We start from the raw sequence: 16,725 nt of genomic DNA, 5'->3' as shown, positions 1-16,725 counted from the left end.
AAGTAATACATTTTGAACATCACAAAAACTGACTTTCTAATTCGGCGTTCACACAAACCAGCTGCTGTCAGTCATTCACAGAAAACACACCCCTTAAAGTAAGTCCAGACACTCACAGAAGCAGACTTCTGCAGAACTGAGCCCAGAAAGCGAGGAGCTGTACTGAATTGGAGAGCTCATGTGTGGCTTTTGGTAGGCGTTAGGAGTTGTTTCATCTTAAATCTCAATTTTTAGGGTGCAGAAATCTAAGGTAAGTAGCGCTGATACCTGGGCACCAGAGCATGTGTGTTATGCAAACTGCGTTTTGTAATAAAAATGAGGACAAACACCAGACAACAGGAACAGCGTCATTCACACAGACACTGACAAACAGAGGAGTTTAATGATGAACAGAATCTGTCTTACCAGTGTCTCCACACGAGCTGACTGTCTTTCAAACACCGGTTTTGTTTTGACCTCTTTGGCTGTTACGTTATAACACGTGAGCGCGATGCATCCTGGTTAATGTAGTACCAGGGATGATGGAAGCTACATAAGTGACTGTTGTAGTAGTGTCAAAAAATCTTCTGATAAAAAAATAAATAAAAATACTCTTATGTTACCAATCCATGATTTCTGTGTGCATAGCCTATTTATATTCTGCAGTCTAATTGAATCAAATCGCTGTTATAGATGTGGTTAAAAACTACAGCTCGGGCGCTCAAATTGGCGTCATTCATACGCGACACTTAAAGGAACAGTAACATGCTGGAAAAGTTTTTTTTTTTTTTTTTTTAAATCTTTAGACCATAAACTATTTTAAAACATTCAAAATTTTATCACAAGTACCAGTATTTAAATGAAGAACAAATTTAAAAAAATTGCCTATATCTTTCAAACGTAGACCCTTTTTGACCAAATCAGTGGGTTAGGAAGTTTAAGAAAAATATTTTTTAATTGTATAAATCATATTTTATCTCAAAAATGTTTTGCTTTGATTGTTTCTAGAGAATTTACAAACTTAAGGTCAACATATAACTTTCGTATAACTAAAAGTACAATTTATGTTGAACATTATTATTATTATTATGATCATCATTTTTATTATCATTATCATTATTATTATTTTTATTATTATATTTTGATATTGTTTTTGTTTTAATAATTACTGTGACTTCATTTTTCGACAAAGGGAAAAGATTTTACATAACGAATTCCTCAAAACTGAAGACTGAGGCTTCACAAAATAGAAGATATTACACTCCTTAGCAAAGCTTTAACATCAAAACTAATTTGGAGCTGAAACAATTTTGGCTAACTCCACCTGAGATAATAAAAAAAAACAATTACAAGAATCCTGAAAAACAGTCTAAATTCACAATTTGTAACTACATTTAAGTACCTCAGGGCCCAGCGGTTAAGCACTCAAGTTGCAGATACTGAGATGAGTTTTTGCTGCCTTTTTCATTTAAATCAAAAACAGAAAGGAAAAAAAAAACAGACTGAACTTACGACTCTTATTTCGTTATGAGTGCCAAAAGCACATAAGACATAAACTGATCAGGTGTATAACCTCCATTTGTTATTTTTGATTTCTTGAGCAGAAACGTACCAGATAAAGTCACTATGTGCTGCTAAAACAAGCCTTTGTATATATTTCCAACAACTCAAATTTTCAATCAGCAAAACTTTTTTACAGTTATACAAAACAAGAACACATAGGGAAACATACCCGCACAAGTATAGGACAAGTCAAACAAAGAGTTAATGGGTACCAGTTTTTCCACATGAAGGACCAAAAGTGACACTCCATAAGTACCTAAAAAAAACGCTGAGATGGGAAATAACGTATGAGCAAAATTTTTAATGTAACAAAACAACAGACATCAAGGAAAAACATTTTTTTTATTCCCATACATGGAATGGTGTTTTTTAATAAATCTGCTTTGTTCTGTTAATTTGTGACAGGATGGTTCAGGAAGTACAGCACTATCACTGGCAATAAATAAAGACTTTGGGTTAGTCCTGACATCTCATAAACACATGTCACTAATGCAGAATTCAGAATGGCAATTTAAAGCCCATGCTTCTGGTCATTTCTTTTCTCATTCAACTGACGACTTTAAAGTCCTTCAGTCAAGATGACTCTCTTTTTCTGCCTGTGTGTCTATAAACTGACGTCTGTTCTTCTGGACGTGGAGCTGAAAAACAAAGATACAACAGAGGTAAGCAGGTCAGTTATGAAGATTACTTTCAAGTTTTACCAACAATAAGAGTACTTTTTCCTTTTAATCCTAATAAATGAAACCTTTATGCCATTGTTTGTGAGTGAGCAGCTTTCTGAATGTAAAATAACAGAAGATTCCTGTACTTAACTGGTGTTGGAAAATTTAAAAACTACATATCCATTTCTTTAAATAATAATGATAGCTTGATTGTTTGATTTATTTTTATTTTTCAAAGAGAGCGAATAAATTCTTAAAAATAAAAAAGGAGAATTTAGACATGAGTTGAGTATAAACAGAAACATTTGGGGGCAATTGTTCCACATTTCAGCCAACCGGCAGATCAGAGTGACATGTGTCAACACAGCACTGCACTCTACTAGGGAAGACCCAGGTCGTATCTTGCTAGTGTCATGTTTCTAATTAATTAATTCATGCTTCTGCTATGTGTGTTGGCAAAAACTCATCACGAGCCTGCCTGTGTCTAACCTTGGCTCCCTCCAGCATGTGTGGCTCTTTTTGCAGTGCATTGTTTAATCCTTCCTCTGTTGAGAATCCAACCCAGCAGAAACCTTTGTGGAAGCCCGTGTCTCTGTCCTGATGAAACACACAGCACATAGTTACACACAAACACAAACAGCAAAGTTCACTTGAGTAGAATGAAGTGTGGCGTTAACTAACTGAATGTGTAGTCCTTAAATTTCATGATTACTGTGTTTGTTATCAATAAATCACAGGTGAATCAAAGTTAAGGTACACTTGAATATCAAAACATTATATTCAATGACACTTAATTGATTTACGATTATACATTTCCTTTTTTTGATCATATAAATGAGATCATTCATTTTAGAATATTTAAACCCAAACTTAGCTTAGTTCAAATTGCAAGTAGTTCAATGAGAACAGTGTGATAATGTCAGACAAGAACAAATTAAAGATGTCAAACATTTTTTTTATAAAGAATGTGGTATGCTATTTATAATGTGACACATTTCCTAAAATTTGAAAAGCCAAATGGAAGAATAAGTTGTGTTAATACTGTAGGATACTTATAAATTATAATAAATTCCAATTTCTGGCTACAAGTTGGACCGATTTTCTGCATGACCATCGTTTCTACACTTAAAACACAGATAAATGTTGACAGACCTACAAAAATTAGGCTGAATAAAGGGTTGTAAACTAACAGCCTGTCTGTATCCCGAACCAAAATAAATTCAAAAGGAATGAAATGACGAACAATCAGTTGTGTAGATTGAAAACTTACAAATGGAAGAAGACACCTTTTGATTTGACCAAACTGTGCAAAGTACTCCCTCATCTCCTCTGAAAAAAAGCACACAACATCAAACGATCAGTTTCACTCAAACATTGCACTTAACAGGTAATATCAGCAGTGTATCGGGAGTGTTATGCAAAACTCATGTATAAAAATGGCAAAAGTTCCTACAGAACAGCCTGACTCTTGAGCATTGCAGTCTGAACCATTCATTTTAAGATAAAAAAAAGTGTTGAGATTTTGTTGATCCATGTCCTGGGGTTCTTATAGATTGTTTGTAAGAAAATGAAAATAAAGCTGGTCTGTTTTTGGCATTTTCCCCATCATGCGGTCCCCCCAACATGCAGAGGTTAACACGAACAATGATGAAAATGCTGAATAATGGCGTAAAAATGTATTGAAATGCCACAGACATATTCCTCACTATAACTGGGAATTATAAAAATTAAATAAAAACTTACTACTGGCTACTGTCCACGGAATTCTGGTCACGAAGAGCTCAAATAATTTCTTCGGAGGCGTCGCCATGTTTCAATTACCAAATGCGCTGACCTCTGACGCAAGGTCACGTGATGCACACTTCTTCTCCTCGTCTATATGCGGCAGCTCACGCGTGTTAGGGCAAATTGCTGCCCTCCTCTGGAGTGCTGTTATAATGCTTTATTCCAGGGACGGGAAACCAAAATGAGTGACACCTACATAACATTTAAATTTTTTAAAGAACAATGTACATATACCGCCAGATTAAGCTCTGAAAAAATGATGTCTATTTCGACCTTAAAACACTTAAGTAATTAGATGTCGTCTTAAAAACGTCCATCCTGTGAAACATAAAAACAAGAAAGTTTGCACCACAACGTTGTCATTTGGCTTCTATTCTGAAGGTATAAAGATAGATAGATAGATAGATAGATAGATAGATAGATAGATAGATAGATAGATAGATAGATAGATAGATAGATAGATAGATAGATAGATAGATAGATATGTTTGTTACGTTTGTTTGTTTGTTTGTTTGTTTGTTTGTTTGTTTGTTTGTTTGTTTGTTTGTTTGTTTGTTTTATTTTTTGTCTGTTTTTTATTCCAAACAGAAGCCCTGTTTATTTTATAATCAATTTATCTTGGTGTCTTTTGATTTTTTATTTCCTGTTTTAAAAGGGAAAAAAAACTATTTGTTTTATCTCTTTAGGTTAAAAATAAAGATTAGTTCGAATGTTGTGCTTAGAATTCCTTTACCTGCTTTTAATAAATACAGGCATTGTATTTATTCATAATGTATATTTTATTACATTTATTTATACACTATTTTTATTACATACATTTATCAAAGAAAAAAAGTGGGGTCGCTCCGGAACCAATTGGAGCAGAGACGTCGGTGACGTCATGGCGAAGATGGCGGCCTCCATGGTGGAGAGTGGAGAAGATGCTTTTAGAAAAGTATTTAAATTTTACAAAAGAAGAAACCCCCCTCCAGATTTCAGCGATGTAGTTGATTTCTCCAGAGGTTTACCGAGCGACAAGGTGTCGGACCTTTTACCGAATCACGTGAATGAGCTTGATATCGACAGGCTGTTGTTATTCGATCCACTCTAAATAACACTTACTATTTTGGACTTGGCTTTATTTTTTGGCAGATTATGTTTAATCAGTCGCATAATTTCATAAAACGGTCTCCATATAGAACAGTGTTTGTCTTCATAAACCACACGTCATACTCAGAATCGTGTTGTGTTCATTGTTTTAATTTTATTGTGTTTGTTTGTGATTGACAGATAGTCAAAGCTAAACTGGATCCCACTGCAGTGAGTGATGTGGAGGCTGCACGGATCGGACTGCAGCCTGTAAGAGACTGGAGAGCCTTCGGCCTGCAGGGTTACCCCGGTAAAATGTTGACAGACAGAAACACATACAGGGAAAATGACTGGATAAAATAACACTGTACCAAAAAAATGTTTTCATGTTAATAAGCCATGTGCACTGATTGCTATTTCATAGCGATTCAGTCATCGGTTTTGTCTGTTACTATCTGAGAAAAAGACATTTTCTGCACTTGTCAATAATAATTTATTTCCTTGACAATTTTTGCGACAAATAAGGACCGAGCTCTTTTTCATGTTGCAGTTATTGCAGTGTAAAAATGTTGTAAGATCAATTTCGAAATCAAATGGTCAACAAGAACAAATACAAATAAGTGTTATTAAACAAGCAGATCTCCAAGATAGTTTAAGCAATGTAATAAATAGAGATCAACAATAAACTAAAGAGCTGAAAGATATTACAGAGATCGTAAGAGGATAAACTCAACACCATCAGTTTAATATGCACTTCAACCAACATTTATTCAAGAGAAGTATACCATCAGGGGACTCAAAAGAGGGCAAAAGTGTGAACTTTAAGTCTGACAGTGTGATGCTTCTGTGTTGTTCAGGATTTATCTTCATCTCTAACCCCTTCCTGCCGGGCTCTCAGCCTTTCTGGATCAGACAGTGTCTGAAGACGTACCCTCAAAAGCCCAACGTCTGCAACCTGGACATGCACATGTCTCCGTCTGAAACACAGGACATCTGGGGACAGAGCGTACGCGGCCTCAGGTGAAACAAGTCTCTGACTCCAGACCCTTTCAGCCAGCTGCTCATCCTCTAAGTTGATTTTAACGTTTTATAAAGTGCCAGACACTGTCAGAACAGTTTTGTTTTATAAGATATTTGAGGCTTTTTTTATTCCTTCATCAAGAGGACAGGGCAGCTGGACTGTTGTCCCTGCACATTGGGCTAAACGCGGGCCTGTTGGCTAAATTTCAGCTGTGTAGAGTTCTTATTGAGTGTGCTTTGTGTTTGATTCTTCTCACAGTACACCCTCTGGAAAGAGAGAACCAAGAACTCTTCTGGAGAGGCTGCGCTGGGTCACTCTGGGCTATCACTACAACTGGGATACAAAGGTGAGACACTCATCTTCCTCGATATGAGGACCCTTTTGTTGTGTCTTCTTCAAACCTTGTCATGTCTTAGTTGATAGAGTCCTCTAAGTCACGCTCTGATGTAACAGACCTGATGTTCCCCTGTTGTTTCATTCACAGACTTACTCCTCAAACCATCACACTGCTTTCCCAGCTGATCTGCACTCACTGTCCTCCAAAGTTACAGCAGCCTGTGGGTTCCCAGGGTTCACCGCAGAGGCTGGGATCCTCAACTACTATAGATCTGATTCCTCTCTGGGAATCCACGTGGATGAGTCTGAGCTGGATCACAGCAGACCGCTGCTCTCTTTCAGGTGAGAGAAGAGTGCAAGTTTAAGTTTTCAGTTAACCTCCAGGAGATATTACAAGCTGCCTTTCTTCTCTGACAGTTTTGGTCAGTCAGCTATCTTCCTCCTTGGGGGAACCCACAGACAGGATGCTCCTACAGCCATGTTCATGCACAGCGGGGACATGATGGTGATGTCTGGACAGAGTCGCCTCCTTTACCATGCTGTCCCACGCATCCTTCCTGCACCTGAGGGACATACAGCTTCATTTCTGGATCTCTGCTGCTCAGTCTCCCACCTGCAGGACAGCTCTGTGCTGGAGTCTGTGCCAGAAGAGGACTGGAAGGTGTGCTCCAGGTACCTCCAGAGCTCAAGATTGAATGTGACTGTCAGGCAGGTGCTGGGGCCAGGGCAGAGCTTCCCAGAAATCCCCACTGCTCACCTGAAGACTGATGCAGGGCAGACAGCTGGGTACCACGATGAACATGTCGAACAAGACAGCGGGAAGAGGAAGAGGAGTAGTAGCTGTGACTCTGCTGAGCTGCAAACAAACCACCTTTGACCCACCTCATCGGCCCTAGAGAAAGATGCCTTAGCAGTGATATTTCTTTGGCAGACTGTACTGGACTTAAAGGTAGACTCTGTCCGTTTCTTCATTTGAGGATCAGAAACCTGGTTCAGACTTCAAAACAACATCAGAATTCTGGATATTTGCTTGAAACGTACATAGGACCCTGCCTCAAAGAATCAGAAATAGCAAATGAACACACACACAAACTGTGAGGAAATCAAGTCTTTGTGGATGAAAAGTTTACCTCAAGATTTTAAGTGAAGAAAGACCACCTTTTCTGAGCAGCACCTTTGCAGTCCTGACTTGATACTGTTATAACTGCCATTTTAAGGTCTTAACAGATGTGAAATCCTCTAAATCCATAAAAAAAATTAGTCACAGAGAAATATCTCATTAATTTATTTTACTGGTCCTTACAAATATTAAGTTACCACAACTGAGCTGCTCTTTGTTGATTTTCTTAAATAAATGTATAAATCCAGACGTTTTCCTCCTGTCTCGCCTCTTGCTGACATTTTCAGCTCTTACTGGTTTTATCTTTCCACAAAACTCTTCCCTTATCTGCATATTAGCGGTTTTTGCTAGGAACACATTGCATGCTGGCTTTTTCTGATAACAAGAGAGACCTTTGGTTGCTCCAGGTTTTCTTCTCTATCTTTTGTTGCCGGTCGATTCAAGCACCTGATTGGTCGTCTTGCTTCCTGTAGGTAATGGTCACATCACTCAAGGGTTGAAGTCAAGGTCCAGTAGCAAAACCCTAATGTCTAAATGATATTTTATTACAAACTACATCTTTAGAAATATTACAGGTTCTTGGTTTTTTGCAGCTTTAGCATTTCCAATTTACCTCTTAAATAACCTAAATTTGTCAACATGTCTCTCACAAAGTGGTGAACTGCTCCTTATATCTACAGGGTTATTTTTTATCCCAGTCAGGGCACAAACCTGCTTTGTTATTTTTGTTATTACACACATATCTAGCATCTAATTTAGATGGGCATATTTATCATAAGACAAAAACTTCAGTTGCAGCTTTATAAGTTTTCTTTGTACTCTTTTCAATTAAATACAGGCCTTAAATAATTCAAAAACAAACATTTATAGATTTTTGGGAACAAACCTTTCACATTTAACCCTCACCAACTTTATCAAACAATTAATGTTTTGTATGTTTGATGCTCTAATCTTATTGTAACTTATCTTGGTATCAGAAGAGGTAAAAGAGATGTGAAGACCACAGGCCTACAGCTGTATTCGAGTAAGACATAAACAATAGAGGCAAAAAAGTGTTTGTGGAAGGCAACACTTAAAAGTTTAATGTTATTACTTTGTTAAAGCATCATCAGTCTAGTTTCTGTTGGTCCTGTGGGCCACTGGGCCATAAAGAGGTCTTAATGTTGTTTTCAGTCTGTTTCATAATCCGAGGCAAACTCCTCACAGCAGCTTTAAAGCAGCTCTGATGCATCTGGGCTCAGGAGGGATGGATGAAAATGGATAACAGGTAAGAGACAGGAGTGGTGCATTTTGACACTGCATATATTATTAAATCACTCGATATATGAATTCAAAAACTGAATCCAATGTGCTGATGGCAAACTGTGCAGTTTGCAGAGAAATGACCGGTGAAGTAACAACCTGAGAGAGAACAGCAGAGCTTCTGATGCATACCCACTGTAGGCACACCCTTTCATCAGTGATGTTATTTTCAGCAAAATTAATTTCTGATATCTTCTAAGCACCAAGTTCTCATTGATAAAACTCCTGTTGCTTGTAAACAAGAGCGTTGAAAACAGTCGCATCACGCTGAGAACAAACTCATGTCCTTAAATCTCCACGAATCCATTCAACAACCATCGTGGCGACTTCTCTCCCCGTGTCCAGGACGAAGGCGTGTCTGAATCCGTTCTCACACAGTCTGAAATCACCCAGAGGGAAGTCCTGTTTGATGTCATGATAATACTGAACAGGGCACCAGTGGTCTGTCGCTCCGTAATAAAAGATGAGCTGAAAGAAGAAGACACAGATCATAAAGTATTAACTCACAATTAAAGACAAGATATTTTTTTATTATTTCACATTTAATATTCACACATTTAATATTTCACATTGCTTCATGAAATCAGGAGATGTCAGTCAGAGTGGTGTTTTACAGGCAGATCCTTCCTTACCTTTTCTAAGTTGTTCCTGATGGTTTCGTTGTCTCTTTCCAGAACTTTCCTCATTTCTTGGCCCCCCATGTACATAGCATTGGCTGCAAAGAGAAACACAAGCATACAGGTGAAGTCACTGCTGGATCTGCAGCATCAAACTAATCTTTAACATTGTTTTAGCTCGGTAGATGTATGCTGGATTATTCTTACTCAGTAGATGTATACATTAAATTGCTTGAAGTTTCGTATTAACCATGTATTTAGAAAAAGGGTTCAACTCTTTTTTTGGCCCATATCACTGTAGCTCTTATGGTTACAGCTGAACTGTTACCAGCTGTATCTGGAAATCCCTTATAACCTCTTGCAGGGCCTTAAATCTTTAATATTTTAACAACCTATTGTCAGTTTTAAAGTGATACTCCGGGATGGAACAAGTTGGGTCCCATCACAAGGTTTAGAGCAGAAATTACCCCTACAGCAGTGTTTTTGTGCAGCAGAAGCCCAGAGCGCTCGCACCAAAGACCCCCTCCCTGCTCCTCTGCCGGTTTCCTCTGCACTCAGACGGAGCCATATTTTACTTGACCAAAAACACAAATAAACGGACTCCCACAGAAAAAATCTGATATCGTTCTGCATTCACACTTTATTTAGAGAATTTTCAGCAAGTTACGTTCACACAAAAACACCGCTAAATAAGGCTCTAGTTCTCATCATGTCGGAAAACGGTGCTACCTCCGCTGCAGAGCCACAGCTGGCTACGAGACGCTCGCCGCACAGTGTATCAGGCGTGCCAGATATAAACAAACGCAGGTAGTCTGCCAGGACGAAGAGACACGATGAGACCCAACTTGTTCCATCCCGGAGTATCACTTTAAGATACACATTGCAACATTTATGCTTAGTGTTGCCGATTATAAACAAAACTCATAAAAAAATAACTAAGTTTTAAAGTAAACCAGGATATATTTATGTGTTTGTATACCTTCTCTCTGTGGACCATTAATTGAGTGCCTGATTACCTCTGAGAAGTCTACACAGCCCAGATAAAACAGGAGAATCAGAGGCATCACCCACCTGCACAGTCTCCACTGAGCAGCCCCACAGTGGGCTGGACAATAGCCTGGTCTAAAGATCTGATCCCACTAAACACCAGTTTGATCAGACTGGTTTTGAGTCCCTCAGGCAGCAGAGAGAGCAGGAAGACAGGCAGGTAGGCTACATATCGCATCTGACAGAGCACAGGGGTCATGACCTTTCCCTGAGGAGTCTGAGCCATGCGCTCGATGGTGGGAAACAGCATGATGGCCTTTATAACCTGGAATAAAAACAGTTACAGATGACAAAGCACAAACTAAAAGTACGGAGAAATCTCAAAAGGGAAGAGATTTACTCTAAGAGAAATACAAGTCATATGTGGAAATGTATTCTACGGTGAAGGACAAAGGTTTCATGTGATCAAATAAGGTTCATTTTAGAATCAGACACACATAATGACAAAAGCCTGAATATTCAGCATCTTTCCTCTTTAAAAAAATCGATAAATGTGTTTTGAGTAGGCTTTTTGTGAACTTTTTATCTTAAAGTTTGTAGCCTCATGATCATAGTTGTTTGATGGTACATGATGCAGTAACATCTGTGTAAGACTGATAGTTCGCTGATTGTTTTTAGTGTATAATCACTTGGTGGCAGCGGGTTGATGTAATTATTATGTCTTTTTAATGTGCAAGGTTTTATCTTTTAATATCTTTTCTTGTCAAACCACTTACTAAAACTTCAGGATGACACCAGCCACTAGTACAAGATCTAGCACTCAGTACTCAGTCATTACAAGCTTCAGTCTGCTGTCATAGAAAGATGAGGTTCAGCATCTAAATTTGCATGTTCTGTTTATTTCACGGATAAAGAGATATGTCGATATTAAAATGAAAGCAGAAATCTGTGACTAACTTTGAGTTCAGGATCTCTCTTCATCATCTCCAGAATAATGTAGCAGCCGATGGAGTGTCCAACCAGCACCAGTCGAGTTTCCCTGGGAACAGATTTCCTCAGAAAAGCCAACTTGTGTTCAATCTGCCCGTTTAGACCAAAGACGTCTCCCTCTGCTGCTGAGGAGCTATCTGTGCGTACAGAAACATATCAGAAGATGAACCTGAACCATTTCTTCCCTGAATTTCAGTTTGTATTCCGTTTCTTAAATGCAGAGCATTTCTGTACCTTCTATCATGTCCATGGAGTCTGGTGGTGCACAGTGACCTGCGTGGCTTACAGCCCACACTGGATGCTTATATCCAAACATACTGTGAATAGTTTGCATGAAGGTTTTGTAGAAGCCAACTACGCCTGGATTACCTGTGAAGAGGGAAGCAGAGCATGAAGTGAGGAAGGCAAAATGTAATGTTCAATGCCTGGGCTCCTTCTGACAGAAGAGAGGGACAGGAAAAGTAGGGGGAGGATGGAGGGGATGACATGTATCTAATACTGTCAAGCGGAAAAATCAACATAATGACCAGTCCAATGAGGGGTGTAGTTTCTGTACTTCAGGACACCTGTTAGACCAACTAAGATAAGCCTCCAAAGTCCTCCGCCCTTGTTCTGCTCCTATAACAGGGCATAGGCTCATTGATTTGATTTTTTTCACTATCTATTTATCTTAAACATTTGCAGATTGCAAGTACAAAAAAAGACCACACATTTTGTTGCCCAAGAGCAGCGATGCCACACAAAACAACAGCATCAATCAATAAAAGAAATATAAATGAATAAATGAATAAATAAATACATGATGGATTTCAGTCTTAAAAAGGGGTGGAAAAAAATATTAATACAGTAATCTGCCACACTTCTGGATGTGCAACTCCACAATAAAGAGCCAATAATAGGAACAACCAGCCAAAAGATAAAAGAGCGACAAGGGTGAGCAATGTTTGCTCAGCGTACAGTTACAGCCTCACCACTTAGACAAACCACACACAGACCTACACAGACATAGTTAATTGTCTTTTGAGTCTGACTTTAGTAGAGAAAATTAATAAGTTGACATCAGAGCACAAGTAGAGCAAATAAAATAATTATAGAAATGTAAGAGTCAAATATAAGGGCACTGGGATTGGATTGTGCATGCTCAGTTTCACACTCGCTGCCAGTGTTATGTAGTATCTGTATCTGTCACACTCACCTGGAATGATAAGGAAAAGGACTTTGTTTCCCGAGTGTAACCGACAGGGGCCAAATTTCAGAACCTCAGTGATGGCTCCACAGCAGTAGATGAAATCCGTCGGAAGTTCATCTGGACTCTCAGTCACAGTTTGGTCCATTTTCTCAGCTGAAAGGGGACAAATATGAGCTTCATTAGGAAGTGGCACACATTTTACAGCCTAAGAGCATCCTCAATCCTTTCAGCTGTTAGCAGTGTCAAAATTTTAAAAGCTTCAAAATCTTTACTCTAGCTGAACTGTGAGTTTCTGAATTGATTTTAAATAATTTTATTGATTTTTAAGGCTCTCTCTCTTTTTAAGGCAGGGTTTTTAATAGTCTTCTAACTAAAATGTTGCTTTTTATCATTATTATTATTATTTTATATTTACATATTACTAACATATTCATTTTTAACTGTCTTCCTCCTGTTTGATCATATTGGTAATTCATTTTTTTAAACCTTTATTGTAATTTTTTATTTGTCTTTTTCATTTCAAATATTACTACTATTTTAATACTTAAGCTAATTTTTTTACTTGTAAACTGTTTTAATAAATATCTTTTATAAGCGTTCATTAGTCTTTACTCAAACATCTTTATTTTATATATAAGTCTGGCCATTACTGTATTTTAGATATTTTATTATTCTTTTATTTTGTTTTTTTTTTTCAATCGTTATAAAACACTTTAAGACGCATTATATTAGTACAAATTTACTATGTAGATAAAAGCTGATTGATTGATTAACAGTAAACATTCATTCATCACATTGTCAATTACAAAATAATGAATATCAGCAGGATCTCAGAGAATTTAACTGTAGGGTCCAAAGGTAAACCATCCACGTCAGCTGTTAAAGAACAAGCCGTTCTTGTGCTGTTTCTACTGTCATTTATAGGGATACTACGTTTGAGCTTGGTTTCACCTAACAAACTGAAGGTGAATAAATTGATAATCGAAATAAATTCATTCAAACTGATACCTTATTTTGTCGTTTATAATGCCGAATAAAAGAAGGGTTTTTCACTGTATTATTACTTTTGTTTCGAGAGGTTTTGATGATGTTTTCACTCGTACCACTATGAAGCTGTACTAAACAGGATTTATGAAATGAAGTTTAGTCTAACAGATGTGACAAAGTGGTTTATAAGACGAAATACTCACTAACGCTATGTGTCATACGTTCAGATATCTTTTAAATGCTTTCAGAAAAGCATAATATTTCGTATGAGATGTATCCTACCTGAAAAATCGATGAAAATCTCAAATTAAAACTCCTTTCGTTGATTTCTCCTCTCAGCTCAGCTCTTGCTGCTGTCAGGAATCCTCTATCATGATTGGTCAGTTTCAGGGCCGCGTTTCTTCTTTCTTGAATAGTGGTTTAAAACCAACTGGCTGCATTATTACTGCCCCCTAGTGTCAGTTGGGGACATTTTGAACCCTCTGAACAGCTGGGTATTTGTCCGGGGAAGTCCAAAGGGAAACCCTTTCATTTTTCAAAGTATTGACTGTCAGATTCACCCAGATTTGGTTAGTTTGGGTATGACAAATATTTTTTATGTATTCAGAAATATTATAAACAGAGGTTAGCAGAAAGTGAATACCCAAGATAGAGCAGGTGTGTTTATATCAGAAGATATTTACAAAAGTGTCTCATTACAGACTAAATGGCATTATTTTTAACTCTCTTTTTTACTACTGTTGCATTGTACTTTTAATAATGTTCAAATTTGATCCCAACCTTTTTATTTATCTATTTATTTTTTATTTTGGACAGAAGTTGAAGTGGGATCATTGACTGTTAACTCAGTCTACAGAGGTCATATGCTAAATATAATGGCTGGAGAATTAGAAAAATCCCAGATAACTGTGTTTATATTCAACAGGGCAGATGTTTTGGGCATTCCCTGTTATATTAGAGTGGAGAACCAACAGAATTTTAAATTCAGCAGTGGCAAGAAAGAAAGAAGAAGGGACACAAGTGTTTTGTTTTGTTTTGTTTTGTTTTGTATTGTTTTGTTTTGTTTTGTTTTGTTTTGTTTGTTTGTTTGTTTGTTTGTTTGTTTGTTTGTTTGTTTGTTTGTTTGTTTGTTTGTTTGTTTGTTTGTTTGTTTGTTTGTTTGTTTCAGGAAGCTCAGGTGTCACTTTTGTCTTTTACTATTTTTAAATTTGACATTTTTATTGGTTTTGGCAACGAATGAGGCTCCTAAAGAGTTTTGTAAAAATTTTATTTGACTAAAAATGAGACAAAACAGCTGTATTTCAGATTTTAAAATAAGATTTTAAAAAAAATCCTTTTTTCTTGAATTCATTTTTTCAGGTTTTTGATTTGTTTCATTATCAAAGTTTATTTTTATATTTATCTTCTCATCGTTTTTGTAAAACATATAGGTAGCTGTCAACTCCAGTTTTTAATTAAATTTAAGTCACTTAGCACAAAATACCAATATATATTTTTTAATTCAGTGAAACTGATACATAAGCAGAAGACAACTGACGCTACAAGAGATGGATTCATTCTATTTATCTATTCCTCCTCATCTTAATAATCATACATATAGCTATATGATGTGTTTTGCATATGTAGAACAAAGGACAAGGTATACCCGTATTTTTTAATAATTTTGACTCAAGCAGTATGACAAAAGATTTGTATTCAGCATGGTTTAATGAAACACCATCACAGAACTAACTCACATGGAAAACATCAGCAAATCATAACAGTTTGAACATTAAATTCAAATCACATATAGAATAACTTGTTACACCTCCAAAGTCATTTTCTGTTGACATCAAATTGACAAGGTAATTTTACCCTCAGGATGCATTTTTTATTCAGACATAAAGAAAACAATTTGTGAAGAGGGGGGAGAGTCTCACTGACTTGATTGTGTTGGCCATTCGCTGAATGACTTCCACAGAAAAGGTAAAGGAATTTCAACATCCACCTTTTTATGGCTCACCTTTAAGTATGGTGCTGTGCTTTGGGATGCATTTTTCAATAAATCTACAGCTTCATTAAGCAAACCATAGAGTTTCATCTGCAAAACAGTTATAAACTCAAAGATGTCATTATTTATTCGCTCCATCTTGAAAGAGTTATAAACCTCTTGAATTTGCATTTTGGTCAAATCTTTATACTCAGCTACAAATCCCTTGGAAGTCTCTATGCCCCGTTGCAAAGACTGCAAAACATTTGTCTGGAAGGCATCCAGTTCAGGAGCAATTTTTGCATTTTCTTCTCTCAGGTAATTGATAACTTTCTCCCCTTTTCTAGCAGCCACCTGCATAAGGTCATTAAGTGTCTGTCTAAGCCACTCAAACCCCCTCCTCACAGAGTTTCCCAGCTGCTTATATGCATTTCTTGCATTATTCTCTAGTTTATCTATGATGTCGTTTCCATTAACAACAACCTCAGTTCCAGGAATAGTGAACTCTATGTCTCTGATATGCTGGAAAATCTTTTGCAAGAGGCTGGAGAACCTTTGGCTTGCCCTGTCAGCCGCTCTCGCAACAGACCGGCGAGCTTTGCGCAACATTTCCACACCTGAGAGCTTCTCTTCATAGCCAGGAACCGGAATCTTCAGGTCATTAAAGAACTCTGCGATTGCATCCAGCAAATCAAAAATCTTCTTTTCACTACGTTTCAAAGCCTGCTTTGCCCCATGAGCCAACCTGTCCATGACATCTTGCCCATCAAAAGACATGAAGCTGTCTGAAAACTTTCTGTACATGTCTGCGCCATGGTCGAAAGTGTTACCGATTGTATCCTGCAGTGAGTCAAACGATACAGGAACCTCATGATAGGCTCTCTCTATCACATTGGAAACTGAGTTTTTCAGCTTCATCCCACCTCGGCTGATATCAAAACCAAAGTGAGCAGTGTGATATTTGTTGATGAACTTAACCACAGCATCAGTTATAGCAGGAATCCTCATCTTTGCCCCCTCAATGAAATCATTGAAGAAGTCCCAGTTCCACGACATCTGGAGCATCAACTTCTCAGAGTTCTTCAGCGTGACTTTGCTGGTCAGGACATCAGTGTCCTTTTCAGGAGAGGACTGGATTTAAAAGACAGAA

At 37.5% G+C, this 16,725-nt stretch overlaps 5 protein-coding genes across 5 annotated transcripts in view; 1 reads left to right on the top strand and 4 right to left on the bottom strand.

Moving 5' to 3' along the window:
* The window catches only part of adck1 (aarF domain containing kinase 1), an 83,340-nt gene extending 82,861 nt beyond the window's left edge, over positions 1-479 (bottom strand). The window contains exon 1 of the mRNA XM_074692521.1: positions 406-479. The gene's annotated coding sequence lies outside the window, so the exon portion shown is untranslated. The remainder of the gene's footprint in view (positions 1-405) is intronic.
* A 1,344-nt stretch (positions 480-1,823) lies between these two features.
* On the bottom strand, positions 1,824-4,096 carry slirp (SRA stem-loop interacting RNA binding protein). Its single transcript, XM_074692346.1, has 4 exons — positions 3,948-4,096; positions 3,475-3,533; positions 2,694-2,801; positions 1,824-2,180 (listed from the first exon to the last, which is right to left on the bottom strand). The coding sequence occupies exons 1-4, from the start codon at positions 4,012-4,014 to the stop codon at positions 2,112-2,114; spliced, it is 303 nt and encodes a 100-aa protein (XP_074548447.1). The 5' UTR covers positions 4,015-4,096; the 3' UTR covers positions 1,824-2,111.
* A 744-nt stretch (positions 4,097-4,840) lies between these two features.
* Positions 4,841-7,785, top strand: alkbh1 (alkB homolog 1, histone H2A dioxygenase). The gene is made up of 6 exons (XM_074692839.1): positions 4,841-5,007; positions 5,259-5,367; positions 5,915-6,077; positions 6,337-6,424; positions 6,563-6,756; positions 6,832-7,785. Exons 1-6 carry the CDS (start codon positions 4,870-4,872, stop codon positions 7,289-7,291), a joined length of 1,152 nt encoding a protein of 383 aa, XP_074548940.1. The 5' UTR covers positions 4,841-4,869; the 3' UTR covers positions 7,292-7,785.
* A 14-nt stretch (positions 7,786-7,799) lies between these two features.
* ldah (lipid droplet associated hydrolase) lies at positions 7,800-14,006 on the bottom strand. The gene is made up of 7 exons (XM_074692840.1): positions 13,889-14,006; positions 12,626-12,772; positions 11,665-11,799; positions 11,398-11,567; positions 10,525-10,765; positions 9,469-9,551; positions 7,800-9,304 (listed from the first exon to the last, which is right to left on the bottom strand). The coding sequence occupies exons 2-7, from the start codon at positions 12,762-12,764 to the stop codon at positions 9,116-9,118; spliced, it is 957 nt and encodes a 318-aa protein (XP_074548941.1). The 5' UTR covers positions 12,765-12,772; positions 13,889-14,006; the 3' UTR covers positions 7,800-9,115.
* A 1,515-nt stretch (positions 14,007-15,521) lies between these two features.
* Positions 15,522-16,725, bottom strand: part of apoba (apolipoprotein Ba) — a 33,707-nt gene continuing 32,503 nt past the window's right edge. The window contains exon 29 of the mRNA XM_074692574.1: positions 15,522-16,706. Within this exon, the coding sequence (XP_074548675.1) occupies positions 15,522-16,706 (1,185 nt within the window). The remainder of the gene's footprint in view (positions 16,707-16,725) is intronic.

Source organism: Halichoeres trimaculatus, unplaced genomic scaffold (assembly GCF_033239565.1).
Source record: "Halichoeres trimaculatus isolate MK-OKI-2021-1 unplaced genomic scaffold, fHalTri1.1 fHalTri1_scaffold_17, whole genome shotgun sequence".
NCBI lineage: Eukaryota > Metazoa > Chordata > Actinopteri > Labriformes > Labridae > Halichoeres > Halichoeres trimaculatus.
This window is presented reverse-complemented; position numbering and strand designations above follow the sequence as displayed.

What these genes read in the sequence shown, in the direction of transcription:
- slirp (XM_074692346.1), bottom strand. Translation starts at nt 4,014, where the DNA reads ATGGCGACGCCTCCGAAGAAATTATTTGAGCTCTTCGTGACCAGAATT. An exon ending in AAAGGTGTCTTCTTCCATTT is followed by an intron (nt 2,802 to 3,474) that starts GTAAGTTTTCAA and finishes GTGTTTCATCAG; the next exon opens with GACAGAGACACGGGCTTCCA. An exon ending in ACATGCTGGAGGGAGCCAAG is followed by an intron (nt 2,181 to 2,693) that starts GTTAGACACAGG and finishes TTTGTTTTTCAG; the next exon opens with CTCCACGTCCAGAAGAACAG.
- alkbh1 (XM_074692839.1), top strand. Translation starts at nt 4,870, where the DNA reads ATGGCGAAGATGGCGGCCTCCATGGTGGAGAGTGGAGAAGATGCTTTT. An exon ending in GAGGTTTACCGAGCGACAAG is followed by an intron (nt 5,008 to 5,258) that starts GTGTCGGACCTT and finishes TGTGATTGACAG; the next exon opens with ATAGTCAAAGCTAAACTGGA. An exon ending in ACTACAACTGGGATACAAAG is followed by an intron (nt 6,425 to 6,562) that starts GTGAGACACTCA and finishes TTTCATTCACAG; the next exon opens with ACTTACTCCTCAAACCATCA.
- ldah (XM_074692840.1), bottom strand. Translation starts at nt 12,764, where the DNA reads ATGGACCAAACTGTGACTGAGAGTCCAGATGAACTTCCGACGGATTTC. An exon ending in CCTTTTCCTTATCATTCCAG is followed by an intron (nt 11,800 to 12,625) that starts GTGAGTGTGACA and finishes CCCTCTTCACAG; the next exon opens with GTAATCCAGGCGTAGTTGGC. An exon ending in TCAGGAACAACTTAGAAAAG is followed by an intron (nt 9,305 to 9,468) that starts GTAAGGAAGGAT and finishes TTCTTCTTTCAG; the next exon opens with CTCATCTTTTATTACGGAGC.